Genomic DNA, 15,148 nt, shown 5'->3' with positions numbered 1-15,148 from the left:
TCACTGTCCCAGTTCAGCTCCCGAGTCTGCGCTGTGTCCTTGGCTGGTCATTTGGCTTTATGCTTCCCCAATAAATCCATTTTTTTTGCTTGAGGCTGTCTCTGAGTGGTGGATTCTTGGAGGGATGGGGAATCCCTTCCCTTGAACCCCATAACACTTCAAACCCCATAACACTAGAGACAGAGATCCAGTGGTCCCGTGAGATTTGATCTAGGCCTCACTTTATATTTTAGCCTTATTTCTCCTAACTTTATGTTTTGCCAAACCAGCCTAGATTTGCTTTTTGTCTCAGCAGGTCTTTGCTCATGGATTCAGTTCTGGGTTCAGACGCTCCTGGAAGAGGCTGTGCTTTCTAGCACTGTGTGGACAACTTCCAATGTTAAAATTCTGTTGGTAAGGCTCACCTTACTCAGCAGGTAAAAAGCCAGATCCACAAAGAAACTAAGGAAACTCCTCTGTTTATATCATTAATCCGCTCTACTACAATGAGTTCCTTAAGGGTAGATATCGTGTCATATTGACCTTAAAAGTTCAAGTTCCAAGCTGGGAGCCAGTGTCTTCTGTCTATAATCCTAGTTACTCAAGAGGCTGAGATGTGAGGATGGAGGTTCAAGGTCAGCCCTGCCACAAAAGTATGTTCGATTCTTATCTGTAACTACTAAAAGAGCCAGAAGTGGAGCTGTGGCCCAAGTGGGAGAGCACTAGCCTTGAGCAAAAATACTCAAGAACAGCCCTCAGGTCCCGAGTTCAAGCTCCAAAAATTGCACATGCTCGTGCTCTCTCTCTCTCTCTCTCTCTCTCTCTCTCTCTCTCTCTCGCTCTCGCTCTCTCTCTGTGTGTCTCTCTCTCTGTCTCTTTCTCTCTCTCTCTCTCTCTCTCTCTCTCTCTCTCTCTCTCACACACACACACACACAGTTCAAGTTGCAGGTATAGTAGGACTAGTGCTGTGTATACTAGCAGGCCAATTAATGTATAAAAAACAATATTGATCTGGGAAAGGGAAGTTGGGATAAGTGTCCCCAAAACATCTTCATGGTATGGAGATGACTGACAGAATCAAGAAGATCAAATTTTCACAATTTTGTCCTTAGAAGAAAAGGACCACAGTGAGTCAATGATTCCTAGCTCATTAAGTGACTCCAACAGGTAAAATACCACACCATACCTGAGGCTCAAAACGAGGGCCCTGCTTTTCTTTAGATGCCTTTTCTTTGTCAGCAGACTTTTCTTTGCCTTTCCGGGTTGTTTTGGAAGTTGATGCTGATTTCTGCCCCTCACTAATAGCATGGGCATCTGGGCTTCCCATAGTAACTAATTCTTCATGTTTCTCCATGTGACCTAGAGAGGTATAAATAGGGAAACAGCAAGTATTTAAATGATCATAAAATCAAGGAAATGAAGGCTGTGGGTTTCTTTTCTCTTTTTTTTTTATAAACAAATAACAAACAGATCCTATATCAAGGTTAGTTTGACCTTTTGAAATACAATTGAGATATAATTCATATACCATGAAATCAGTATTGCAGTGTGAATGTTGGCATTAAAGTTATTTACTATTGTACAATTTTAATGCCTTAATTTTGTATGTTTTCTATATATTTTAGCTTTTAATAATTTCCTAGGAATTTTTATAACTAAAAACTTAATTTATAGCCATATGTAACTTGGCTTAATTCCAGCTTAATTTTAAAGTTTGTAAAGGCATTTGTTCTTAAAAATCTCTGTCTTCATCTATTCTATAGTTTTAAATTGTTATTATTATTGAAAATCCTCTTGGATTTGAATTTAAAAATCCCTGAACCTCCCAAGAAGCTATCTATTCTGTTCATCTGAGACACAGTGCACAAAGAATGAGTATTTTATGTAATTCAGGTAGCTTAGAGCTCTTGTTGGGAGAGCACAGCATAAAGGACAAGATAAGCAGACTGATTTAACTGTGAGCAGAAAAGTGAGCAGAATGGACCCACAGGAGGAGAATCAGATTAGTTCTATGAAAAATGAGGCCATAAGATTAGAGATGAAGCACCATGAAAAGAAGATCAAGAGAAGATACAAAAATGAAGACTAGGATTTTTATCAGGAGACAGACAATAATGTCAGTGCTTTTTCAGTACCGGGTCTTGAATCCACTGCTTCTTGACCCGGCCAAATATAACTCACAGAGATCTCATCAACATTGAAATATTCAATGTAACTGGCAAACTCCCAACTGGCATAACTTGTTGTAACCTTGTCTCCATGAATTACAAGTTCCTCGAAGGCTAGAACATTGTAATCTGCCTCATTTAAATCCCTAAGTACAACCCACTACAGTGCTTAACTTGTAGTATATTCTCACTATCAGATTGTTTCATATGCAAAGCTTGTGAGAAAGCCATCTCATGGTGGCAGCATATATAGGAACAAGACATGAAAGAAAGCATCCCAGCAACTCAAAATATGAACACGGTGACCCCACATGTATAAACATGTGGTTTTTAAGACCTCAGAGGGAATAATCACTGGGATAAACTTATAAGCTCCTTGCACAAAATGCTTGGGAATATTTGTTCATGTAATAACTATGACTTTTATATTATCTTACAAGCAACCAAAACACATTAGATGGAAATGTTCAGTAGATGGTAATACTTGTAAACATTATAGAAATGCATTCTTGTACAATAGCTCAAAAGCTATGTATGTATGTACGTTCATATAAGACTACTGTCGACATATTGTCTAATGTCGACATTACATTTAAAGCCCTAGGCGAATTTTCTTTGGCGTAGGCCACGTGGCTACTGTATATGTTCTTGGTACACTGGTTATTGTATATATGTCTGTCTGACCTAGGGAAGGGAAAGAAAAACAGGGTGTAAGATATCACAAGAAATGTACACACTGACCTACTATGTAACTGTACCCTTTTTGCACAACACCTTGTCAAAAAAATTTTGTTTAATTAATAAATAAATTTTTAAAAAAGAAATGCATTCTTGCCCTTACAGTTAAAATTCAGTGCTTGGCTTATATAGTCAGGAACTAAATAAACTGATTGGGATTTGATCATTCATATAATGTTTAAACTAGAATACTTGTTTTGGATAATGTACATGCTTATTAAATATAGTCATACTTATGAAGGAGAAAATCTCATATACATGTACATATAAACACATCTAATATGTAATTATTCACAAACTTATTATATGACTACAATATATAATGTATGAAACAATTGCTTTCTACAACAACCTTGAATTGGATGCACAATATATTCATTGTACCACCTTTCTTTCCATCAAAACTCAAAACAACCAGTACATTAAGTCGAGTTAAGGAAATGGTGTTATCATCCTGCTTATAAAATTGAACAAGACTTCAAGTTTTTGATAATGATAAAGTTTATATGTATTTTAGCCAAGTGACTAGAAATTCAGGTGTACAAGGTAGCCACGTAAAACAGAATGTAGTGGCAAAAGGAACCCAAATCACTGCATCCTTAGATAAATATGGAGACAGAGGAGGGGACTATGGGCTCCTGGCTAACATCCTTTGGTCTCCACTCTCCCCAAGTCTAATTAGCCCTTTCAGACAGCAACTTCTAAAATTTCAGTTCTGAAACATACTAAAGGTGGCACTGTTGCCTCGTGTGAATCAGAGCCAATGTCCTGAGACAAGAGGGCAGAAGTAACCTGGGTTGCAAATTTTGGTGTAATTGGGGTCTTGCCATTCTATTTTCAGCTATACACAAAGGAATTGTTTGAAAAATCAAATTTGCCCATAGCAATTAGCCATTCCGTTTAAAATGAGTAAAACATTCCCATTAACTTCAGAATGAATACAAAATTTCAAGTCAGGTCATCAATATGATAGTAAAAGCTTCTTTGTGTACAGTAGCTTACAGTTTTCTAAAAGATAGCCTTCAAGTTAGAGCACGTAAGTTTCAAGTTGTAAATTTATAATCAAAGCGCAGCAGTTGATATATTGATAGGCTTAAATTTAATCAAGTTGTCTAGAAATCCACATTAAGAAACATGGTATTAAGGACCTATTATTCTGAATTCAAAAGCCGCTTGACTCTCATAAAACTGCTTGGCATAATCTTTGAAATAGAAAATTTCTCTACTTAATTTTAAATATAATTCTATTATGAGTTTCTTTGCTTGCTTCTTTACAGCAACAAATACATTATTCAATGCAAGGTATAATTTAACTCTGGCAGCTGCTCATTCATATGTAAAATGATCAAAAGCAATATCAGAAAATTATATACTGCTTATATACTTATTTTCTAGTTGGAATGCATAATAATTATAAATGTATTTTTGGAATGTCAATATTATCTAGGAACTTTCCACATAATATTCTGAGTCTTGTGCTCGCTTCATCAGGACATATACTAAAATTGGAACGATACAGAGAAGATTAGCATGGCCCCTGCACAAGGATGACACGCAAATTCGTGAAGCGTTCCATATTTTGTATATTGGAAACCATGTATACTGGTATTGGAACTAGGAAATTGAAAGGGAATACCAAAATTGAGAGACACAGGGTAAAAAAAAAAAAAAAGACAAACAACTACAAAAGCAATACTTGCAAAACTGTTTGGTGTAAGTGAACTGAACACCTCAGGGGGGAAAGGGAAAGGGGGAGGAGAGAGGGGGGAATGAGGGATGAGGTAACAAACAGTACAAGAAATGTATCCAATGCCTAACGTATGAAACTGTAACCTCTCTGTACATCAGTTTGATAATAAAAAATTGAAAAAAAATATTCTGAGTCTTTACAACAGTCTTGCCTGTTCTGTATTTTAGACATTATCTAAGCCAATAGATTGATTATAACAAATGACTATAATGAAAGTTGTGTGAATGTTGTCTCACTGGCTCAGAACATCTTAATTCTTTATTGCACTATTCTAATATTTTTAGGCCACAATTGACCACAGATAATTGAAACCACAGAAAGAGAAACCGAGGGAAAGGGAAAGGTGGGACTATTGTGTATTCTGATGGGAAGAGACAAATTTATGTCTTATCCTGTGTATGATAAAATGCATTAAAAATTCTGGAAGATAAAGCAGCCTTTGATAGTGGCAAATAATGGATCTTAATATTTACCACTTTCCCTTTCATGTAGTTTTGTTATATTTTAAAATAGTTTGCATTTATGATTCTTACTTAAATTTTTAAAAAGAATGTAAACAGAAAATATACATAATATCCTTTACAAATTCCACATTTCATGTCTGTCTATCTAATCTATCTGTCTGTCTAATCTATCTCTCTATATATCTAATTATCATCTATCTTGCTATCATCTTGCTGTGATTCTATTTTTCAAAGACATAGAGCTACCTATGACTTATGATGTGAGACTTAAGAATCATTTATATTTTCAAGAAACAAACCAGTTTTCTTTCACTGGAGATTTCCTAAGCAATCGGATATCTTTGTTTCTCATATACAATACAGGCAATACATTCTAATGTAGATTCAATAAACAGGACAGGAAATGAATCTGAATTATAATCAATAGTTTAATAATTCTGGGACTCATTTAGAGGTAAATATTTATATGAAATGTAAAGTGCATATATAAGCATTTGGAGTGACTTACCTTTGGTGTCACTTTTCTCTAAGTCTTTTAGTGCTTGAACAAATGTCAGCTGACCTTCAGTGAGAGTCCAGCTGTTATACAGCACCAAACACTGTATGATATATTTATAGCCCTGTGAAATAAAATGAAGTGTTTAAGAACAATTGAGAAGAAAGTAGATAGAATACATTCAATATAACTCAATGTATAATTTTAATGTATAATTTCTGGATCATGAGGTAAATTAATTTAATTAAGTGAGGTAAACAGCCTTAAAATTCTGTAATGCCACTATCAATGTTAAGTAGTCTCACAACCTAGGCAGTGACTGTCATCAAGTAAGTTTTGTTTTGCAAGTGTGATGTGTTCTAAAGAGAAATTTAAGAAGTTTCTCACATTATTATAAATCTTGAATATTTTTTTCAGAGCCTTTAGGAACTTCTCAGTGTTCAGGGTGGTTCAAAAGCACCAAACTATGATTTATTGATTAGAGATATTGAGAATCATTTTTATTTTGAAGAAATAATTCAGTCCTCTTATTTCCTTCTTTTATTTAGTATGTATTCATATCTTCTTTAAACAAATTTAACTATTTTTTGTTTCCTTCCAATAGTTACACAAAGAGGTTATAGTATAACATGTCAATCTATGTACACAATGTATATTGATCAGAATCACCCCTTCTTATCATTCTCTCCCCCACGATCTACCCATCCCTACCCATCTCCTCAAAGTCTCTACTTCAGTTTTCATATCCATGACTGTATCTACCTCGTTTCATCTTTTCATTCATTTGCGACTTCCTGTTGGTCTCCAGGCCCCTAAGTCAAAACATCTTTCAACTTTCTGATATTCAGTTTTGAACTCCCTGTCAACTGTTCACGGGGTTACACCATAGGATCTCACTCCTACATATGCCACTCTCCCATTCCATCCTGTACATCTGTGTATGGCCCGAATGTGTCTTTAAATATGATTAGAGTTGAGATCTAACTTCTTCCATGTACAAGAGAAACCACTCACCCTTTGTCTTTCTGAGCCTAGCTCATTCCACTCAGTACAATTTTTTCCTGGTTTATTTACTTCCTTGCAAATGACATAATACTATTTTTCCCTGTGAAGGATGGATGAATGAAATTTCTCTCTGGGTGTGTATTCTGATCCATTCAGTAGTTGTGAGGGCTGCAGGTAAACTAGACATTAGTGTGGAGGAATATCCTCCCATTACTGTGGAGAAGGGTGTTATCCTATAGCTTTTTTATGCTTCACTTGTTCCAAAAGGCAATAGATTTATGGAATCCCCACAGTGGAGTCTCGTGGTTTTGCAAGAGAACAGTTTACACTATTCTCTACTGTTTGGTTCTGATTTTCTGCTTTCTTGTGAATCAGCTCTGAAATCTCTCTTTTTCCATCTTTACCACTCCTAAACCCCCTGGAATTTATATCTCTCCTTCCCTGGAGTTGTCAGCATAGTGTGTTCTTATAATGTTATTAAAATAGCCTGTTAAGTATAGTTATATCAATTATACTTTTCCTGTATTAGATTAATTTAAATCTTTTTTGTTGGTCTTACTAGATACATTTCTACGTTATTAATCTTAAAAATTAGCTCAGGCTTTCATTAATCTATCTTGGGATGCTGTTCTTCATTCTAAAGTTTTCTTCCATGAAATCATGAAAATCATTTCTTCTTTATACTTTGAGTTACTCTTTAGCTATTATCTTTTTGTTAAAATTAGCTTATGTTATAAAGTTTGTTTCTTGCCAGTATTGAAACTTGAACTCAGGGCCTAGGAAATGTCCTATAGCTCGTTAGTTCAAGGCTAGCACTCTACCTTTTGGGCCACAGCTCTTCTTCCTGCTTTTTGCTTTTTAACTGGAGATAAGAGCCTCATGGGCTTTCATGTGTGGGCTGGCTTTGAACCAGGATCCTCAGATCTCAGCCTGTTGAGTAGATAGTATTACAGGCATAAGCCACCAGAGCCTGGTTTAAGTTATACAGTTTAAACATTTATAACTCCTAATTTATTCATGGAAAAAGTTTCACTACTACTTTACTGTTGCTTACAAATTTTAATTTGTCAAATTTTTAAAAAGTATTCAGTTTTATATATTTCAAAATTTCATATTTAATGTTCAAATTAACTAAATTTTTAAATACATTTTACCTACTTTTAGTTATTTATGGGCTTTTAAACTGTTGTTAATCCTATTTTATTGTATTACAAATATATAACATCTCTACTATTTGATAGTTTTATCCAGTATTCCAATTTATTGACTGAAGTTATATCTCAAAATATCTGAGTTATCATAAGAAAAAGCATATTCTCTGCTTATTAGGTGAAGTTTTCTGTAAAAGCATCTAAATTATTAAGCACACAGTTAAAACATTAAAATTATCTAACTTTGTTTTTAGCTTGATCCATTAGTTTCTGAGATAAATTAATTAACAAATTTTAGTTATGAACTGTTGGCTTCTCTCTTTTTATCTCTGAAATTGTAATCATTTTCTATTAATCATTAAAATAATGCTACTTTCTAGAGCACTTGTTTACATGTCTACTTTCATTGGATCTTACTTTTATGTAATATAAAAATTTTAGTCTTTTAACTGATTAATTTAAATATTTATTATAATTATTATCATATGATAAACTTATTTATGGCTCTTGTTTTTCCTTTTCTTTTTCTGTCAATCGTGGAGCTTGAACTCAGGGTCTCGGTGCTGACCCAGAACTTTTTTTGCTCAAGGCTAGAGCTCAACCACTTTGAGCCACAGCGCCACTTCCAGTTTTTTGGTAGTTCATTGGAAATAAGAATCTCATGGACTTTGCTGCCTGGACTGGCTTTGAATTGTGATTCTCAGATCTCAGCCTCTTGAGTAGGTAGGATTACAGGCATGAGCCACCTGTGCCCAGTTACTCTTTATTTTGTTTTCAGTTCTTTTTACTACTTTTATTTTTGATTTCCAATGGCTTGGCCATGTTTGAATCTAGTACTTTAAAATATACACTTTTTTCTCGTTAAACTTGGGCCACATGTTGAACAGTCCTCAGTAATATGTGATTTCTTTTAGAATTTTCCATCTTATGTGTTAAACTTATTTAATAAAGGAGATAATCACATCTACATTATAGAGCTAGTGTGAAGATTCAATCTGTCATGTAAAGATCAAGACATAGAGATATGATTCAATCATGAATCTTCAGTTCTGGTTAGATATTGGTGGCATTACCCATAGTATATATTTTATATTGACAGTGTTTAGAAAGGGTTATTTTATGTTAACTGTTAGGAGAAGTTTTCTGGAAGAATTCTTCTTTTAATGTTCATATACCTGCTGTGGCGTGCTAGAATTTTCTTCTACAGTGGGTACACTGATAACTTCCTCCTCCAACAGAGACAGACCTGGCTCTACCATGGCACTTCCAGGTCTACCCTTAAAGGATTTTTGACTTCCCTGGGCAGATTTCTTCTTACTCGGAATGTCTTGGTCCTTCTTCAGGGCAGCATGAAATGAAAGAACTTGCTTGCTAGCTGAAAAAAGTAAAATTAAGGTAATACATGGGGTATACATCATTGTTAGAAATTATAATATACGTACAGGAAAAGTATATATGCACGAGACACCAAAAAGTAACCCCATCATCAGTGGATTTTTTGGAATAATCTGGTCTTACAGAAGTAATTCTAATAGGATGTGTGTCACAGAACAATGCCTGCTCTGAACAACTGCAATTGCTAAGAGAACAGTGACAATTTCTGTTCACCATTATGCCACTAGACTGATAGAACACATTTCTCACCTGAGCTTTTCAATGTCTACTTTCATGTATGCATGTTATCACACTAAGAAAAGACTTCATTTGAATTTACCATTCCTATCTCCACTGTTTTTTTCATAACAGATAATATGGGTACAATTGAGGAAACAAAATAGAAGTATGTTGAATGCAAACAAATTTGCCAAGCATATGTAGAGATAACTTAAGGAACGATCTAGCCAAGAGAGAAAGATGGGCACTGATTACTTTCTCTTACCACAAAAGTGATAAACTTGGACAAAAGATATAAAGCAGTCATTTTCAGTCATCAGACAATAGACAGTTGAGTGAAGGCAGGCCTGTCTGTGATTGTTGAAAGCAGGGAAAGGAGCATGCAGATCTGTCACTTTCCCCACCTTTGAGCATCTACCCAGGTGCAGGAAGAGAAGCTCACTCCAGATTGTGACAATCTTCCCGGTCAGAAACAACCCCCCTGAAACAACTACTGTCTTTTAAAGCAGGGTAGCAGAGAGGAATAGATGAACAGTAAAGAAGCTCCGAAACATGCATCGGGAAATGTGATCGTCATTTGAAAGGTCATTAGAAACACACATAGCTGACACATATTTTAGACTTGGCTCAAAATTGCTATTACAGCCATACATAAATATAATTTATAAGGAAAAAGTTGGCCATACTGAATAAACCAATAGTATCAGTAGAAAAAAATGAAATACATGAAAAATCTCAATGACAGAAATTCAAATCTAGCAAACAAAGCCATGTTTATTTACTTTGGTTTAGGTGTCCCAATTAAGGCTACAAAGAAGAAAAGCCTTGGGAGTTTAAGAAATAGCAATCATCAGGATAGTTAAATGTAAATGAAAAAATGGAGAAGGAAAGCATAAAAGCTACAATATTAACAGTATTAACTGTATATCATAACTATAAGGAATTCCTATTCCCTTGTTTATGCTTTTATATTTTTCCAAAGTTTACATATTGGTAATGTGTCATTTTTAGTCAGAATCAAGTTACCAAAACAACTGAATAAATAATCTGCCTCACAATATCACTGCTGTATTTTAAATACTAATTATTTATTATTGAGAATATTATGTTGAAAGTCATAACTTGAAAGCTTAAATTAATTTTAATAAGTACAATGTTTTCTAAAAATAAGTCGGGAATACAGAAAAAATCAGAATTTTTAAAATAATAAGAATTCTACTGCTTACCAGCAAAATTACTTATGCATTAAAAATTGAACATTTTTTTCTGTAAAGAGAAAAGCCTTCAAAGTACAATTACTGTTTACCCAATCATTTTTTCAGAGTCTAATTGGTGTCCAATACATTGGTAGTAGTGATGACAAATACAGTGGTTAAAAAAAACTTCACCATAGTTTGTGATGAGTATCGCTTCTTATTCCAATATAAACAGACTATGCAATGTCTTAAAGACAGGCTCGGCCTATGAATTGAAAAACCGAACTTAAGCAGGCATACTTACATTGAGAGCTCAGAGCCTTTTCACCTCCCAAGAAGCTAAATGCTGGGATTATAGCTTGGCCTTTTCCAATGGTGCTCACCACGATTTCTTCATTTTCTAAAACCTGAAGCTTGATGAAGACATCTGGTTTGGATGTCCGTACCTGTATTGTAACAGGGTGTGCTAAGGCCACTTTAACAGAATACCTATGGAGACAAGCAAATTAAACTCAGAAACGAATCCATAGGTCTTTCCCTCAAATCAGCAGAAGAAATAATATGGTTCTGAAATGAACATCTCAAATAAAACTACTTTGTAAAGCTCTCTAACTTTATGGAAATACTAGAGTCACAGACTTTGCCAAAGGATCCTAATATGGTCAGAACAAGCATGTGGTTTTCATTATTATTAGTTCCCAAGTAGGAAATGCATTTTTCTGTTTAGGAATGCTGAACAGAGATCCATAAACATAACAGCCACCATCCTACTTATTATATCTGCAATGACAAATGACATGGATGCGGACTCACAATTTTATAGGGCAAACATAATGAGAGCCTGAAGTAGTGAAGGGATTTTGAAAGAGAGAGCAGTACATAAAGAGGACAAGCTTGGCAAGGGCACATGAAGTGTATGCGTATAATCCTAACTACTCAGAAGGCTAAGGTCTGTGGATCACAGATCAAAGCCAGCCTGCTGGGCAGGAAAGTCTGTGAAACTTTTATCTCTAACCATCAAAAAGTCAGAAATAGCACTGTAGCTCAAGTGGTAGAAAACCAGCCTTGAGTCAAAGAGCTCAGGGAGAAAGTCCAGCCCTAGAGTTCAAGTTCTAACACTTCCACAAAAAGAAATAAGGAAAAGAAAGGAGGGGAATGTATTTGCAGAGTAGAATGCACTAAGAAGCTGTTTAAAGAGAGTATGTTAACCTGAGCGTGCAAAGCAAGTTGGGAGGACAGAGAAGAACTCCCACCACAGGCTAGTCCGAGAGGAGAGCAAAAGGACAAGTGTCAATTTAATGAAAGTCAGGTAAGATAGAAGTCTAAGAAAATCTCACTACCATTATAAGCGACCATATAGGCTTGGTCACAGGCAATATGATCACAATCGTTTCCAAAATGAGTATTGACTGAAAACTCAACAGACTTAAGATTTAGTAGCAAACTTTATTTTAAACCTAAGATAGAGTGTATGCTTTAGTCCTTTCTGTCATATACCTGAATAAGATTTTCTTATCATTGGGTATGTAGTAATCTCTGACTTCCTTGATGGAGAAGGTGTTGCTAGGGGATTCTCGGGTGAGACAGGGGAGTGGTGTGTACGAGCCAATGAGGCGCAGTTTCCATCGTGATCCGGACACAAACGTGTCACCCGTGAACGCTTCGGCCACAAAGGTATATCCTTTCTACAAGACAGGGAAATTGTGCATACAAGTTACACTGCCTCTGGAATCATCGCATTTAAAGGCTTTATTGTCTTGATATACATAGAGATTCTGAGATCTTTTAGTAAGCATATGGTTTGAACTCCCTCTTAGTACCTTCTGAGGGCTGGAGACAAGGCCTGTGGTAGCATGCTTGCCTACTATGTGTGCATCCTAGGGTTTCATCCCCAGCACCATAGAAATAAGAAAGGAAATGGAAGGGAGGAAGAAAGGAACATAGAAGGAGGGACAAAGGAAGGGAAGAAAAAAGGGAAAAAGCATCACCTTACATGTTTTCAGGGAAATAATGAACTCTTACCTGTTCCTTTGTGTGTTTCCTGACTTATAAAATAGTGTTTTAATAGTAGATAATTGCTATACTTTCTTCTAATGCTTCTTAAAGCCATTTTTAAATCATAGCTTCATCCTAGAAGTTCAATAGCATTTTATTTGACTTTCCCAGTCTCTCGAATTCATCTAAAATACTGAGCTGAAGAAAGCAAGATTTTCTAGCTTTCTTGAGATTGCAGGTAAGGACTGAGTTCAACCTAATTTGAATATGTAATCAAAAGGTCAGTGAATCACAAGTTTGCTATCATAATAAGACACAAATATTTTAAGTAATTCCACATTTATAATTGCAGTTGCTTCTAATAAGGAATAAGAAGGTGCATTTGTCTTCCAGTTATTGCCTAGGAGCTCATCAGGAAGCTCTCTGATGTATTTAGATTTTTAGAATCCAAAGTCAAATCTACACAAGCCATAAAAATACATTACTCTCAGTAGACCTCCAGAAATATTAGCTAGAACTGCAATACTGTAACACTAATGAGGAACTTTTGATATTACATTTAGAGCTTGTAAAAGGAATGTGAATTACATATGTTAAAGCATATTTGGGCTGGGAATATGGCCTAGTGGTAAAGTGCTCGCCTCGTATACATGAAGCCCTGGGTTCGATTCCTCAGCACCACACATATAGAAAATGCCGGAAGTGGCGCTGTGGCTCAAGTGGTAGAGTGCTTGCCTTAAGCAGAAAGAAGCCAGGGACAGTGCTCAGGCCCTGAGTACAAGCTCCAGTACTGGCAACAAAAACAAAACAAACAAACAAAAGCATATTTAGTTGGGAAAGTATAATGTACAGATATTGCTATTCTAATAGTTGAGCCACGTGTATAGATACATTAAGCAAAATAAAATCCATGACACTTGTGTTTGTACAGGCTCAGCATAATTCTAGCAGACGAAAGTTGTGAAATCATGACAGGTATTGATAAGGAGAAATATAAAACTCAACCTGTGATAGGGTAACAAGATAGGAATTGGGTATTCTAAATGAATATGATTGAAATTGCAAAGATTAGATTTAAATATGCAGAGAGGAAGCAGATTTGATGCTTCAAGGTCAAAGATTAGGGTCTCATTCTGCAATCCATGCTGGCCTCCAGTTTGGGATCCTCCTATTGAAGTGTCCTGACTACTGGGATTATAGACATGTGCCACCATGTATGTCTTGACTTGAAAAAAATTTATTTTGTCTTAGAAAAGACTAGGGGAGTAAAAGGAGGGTCTGTAATCTTAATACTTCAAAATACTTTAATAGTAGAAGAAAAGATGAGTGTGGAACAAAAACAATCCTCAGATTCAGTATAGGCACATGATTAAATGAGTTCCTTAGATCTACTTCTGTTTTAAAGAATGGCGTGGCTTTACAATGTCAGTAATTAACATTTCTTTGGGTCTGGCTCACTTCACTTAGTATGATTTTTTTTCTAAGTCTTTCCATTTTCTTATGAATGGGGCAATGTCATTCTTTCTGATAGGAGCATAGAATTCAACTGTGTATATGTACCATAATTTCTTGATCTATTCTTCTAATGATGGGTATCTGGGTTGGTTCCATATTTTAGCAATGGTAAATAATGCTGCTATGAACATGGTTGTGCTGGTAGCTTTAGTTTGGCCTTGTTTGTGATGCTTTGGGTAAATGATGGTTTTTCTGGGTCATAGGGGATCTTTACGTTTAGGTTTTTGAGGAGTAGTTGACCAAGTTTACATTCCCACCATCAGTGTAGTAGTGTTCCCTTTTGGCCACATTCCCGCCAGCAACTGTTGTTATTAGTTTTCTTGGTAATGATTATTCTAACTGGGGTGAGGTAGTGATCCAGACCCAAAGAAACATAAACTCTATTGTCTCCCTTATTGGTAATAATTAGTATATGTCTAGGATAGTCCTAGCAGATGATCACAGTAGCTCAATAGCTATATACATATGATCACACAAGATGACGCTAAGAGGAATGACCTCCCAAATATCAAAGCAAATTGATTTATCATTGAGGTTATTATTTTCAACGTACTATGTAAAATTATTTCTTTTTTCCTCTGTTCATCTTCCCTATGATTTAGCCCCTATGGTCACTGTATTTGATTCGGGCACCCTGTGTATTTTATATATGTCTGTCTGAATAAGGGAAGGGAAGGGAAGGGAAAGAAAAGGACGGGAAGGGGAAACTAAAATGTTGGACAAAGTGTAAAAGGCAAAGCAATACAACAATAATACTTACAAGACAATAAGATGTAAACTAACTGTACAATGGGGGGAATGGAGGAAGAGGGAAGGTGAGAGAAAAATGAGGGGGGTATCAAGTTGGACAAGAAATGTACTCACTACCTATTGTATGTAGCTGTATCCCCTCTGTACTTCATCTTGACAATAAAAATACATTAATTAAAAGTAATTAACATTTCTAATGTTTTCCTTTTGTGTGTTAATTTATTTTTATTGCTATATTTTATGCTGGTATACTAGGACTTGAATTTAGGGCCTTGTGCTCTTATTTGACTTTTTCATTCAAGGCTAGCACTCTACCACTTGAATCAC

At 35.5% G+C, this 15,148-nt stretch overlaps 1 protein-coding gene and 1 non-coding gene across 2 annotated transcripts in view; one reads left to right on the top strand and one right to left on the bottom strand.

Moving 5' to 3' along the window:
- Adgb (androglobin) overlaps positions 1 to 15,148 on the bottom strand; it is a 94,514-nt gene that overhangs the window by 17,594 nt on the left and 61,772 nt on the right. Inside the window, exons 26-30 of the mRNA XM_048354251.1 lie at positions 12,059 to 12,246; positions 10,866 to 11,050; positions 8,927 to 9,126; positions 5,608 to 5,719; positions 1,166 to 1,338 (exon numbers count right to left, since the gene is read on the bottom strand). Coding sequence (XP_048210208.1) covers positions 1,166 to 1,338; positions 5,608 to 5,719; positions 8,927 to 9,126; positions 10,866 to 11,050; positions 12,059 to 12,246 — 858 coding nt within the window. The remainder of the gene's footprint in view (positions 1 to 1,165; positions 1,339 to 5,607; positions 5,720 to 8,926; positions 9,127 to 10,865; positions 11,051 to 12,058; positions 12,247 to 15,148) is intronic.
- LOC125357824 lies at positions 4,361 to 4,467 on the top strand. Its single transcript, XR_007212217.1, has one exon. It is a non-coding gene; the product is annotated as a U6 spliceosomal RNA (small nuclear RNA).

The sequence above is a fragment of the Perognathus longimembris genome, chromosome 9, assembly GCF_023159225.1.
Source record: "Perognathus longimembris pacificus isolate PPM17 chromosome 9, ASM2315922v1, whole genome shotgun sequence".
Lineage (NCBI taxonomy): Eukaryota > Metazoa > Chordata > Mammalia > Rodentia > Heteromyidae > Perognathus > Perognathus longimembris.
Note: the sequence above shows the minus strand (reverse complement) of the source record. Positions and strands in the feature narration are given on the sequence as shown.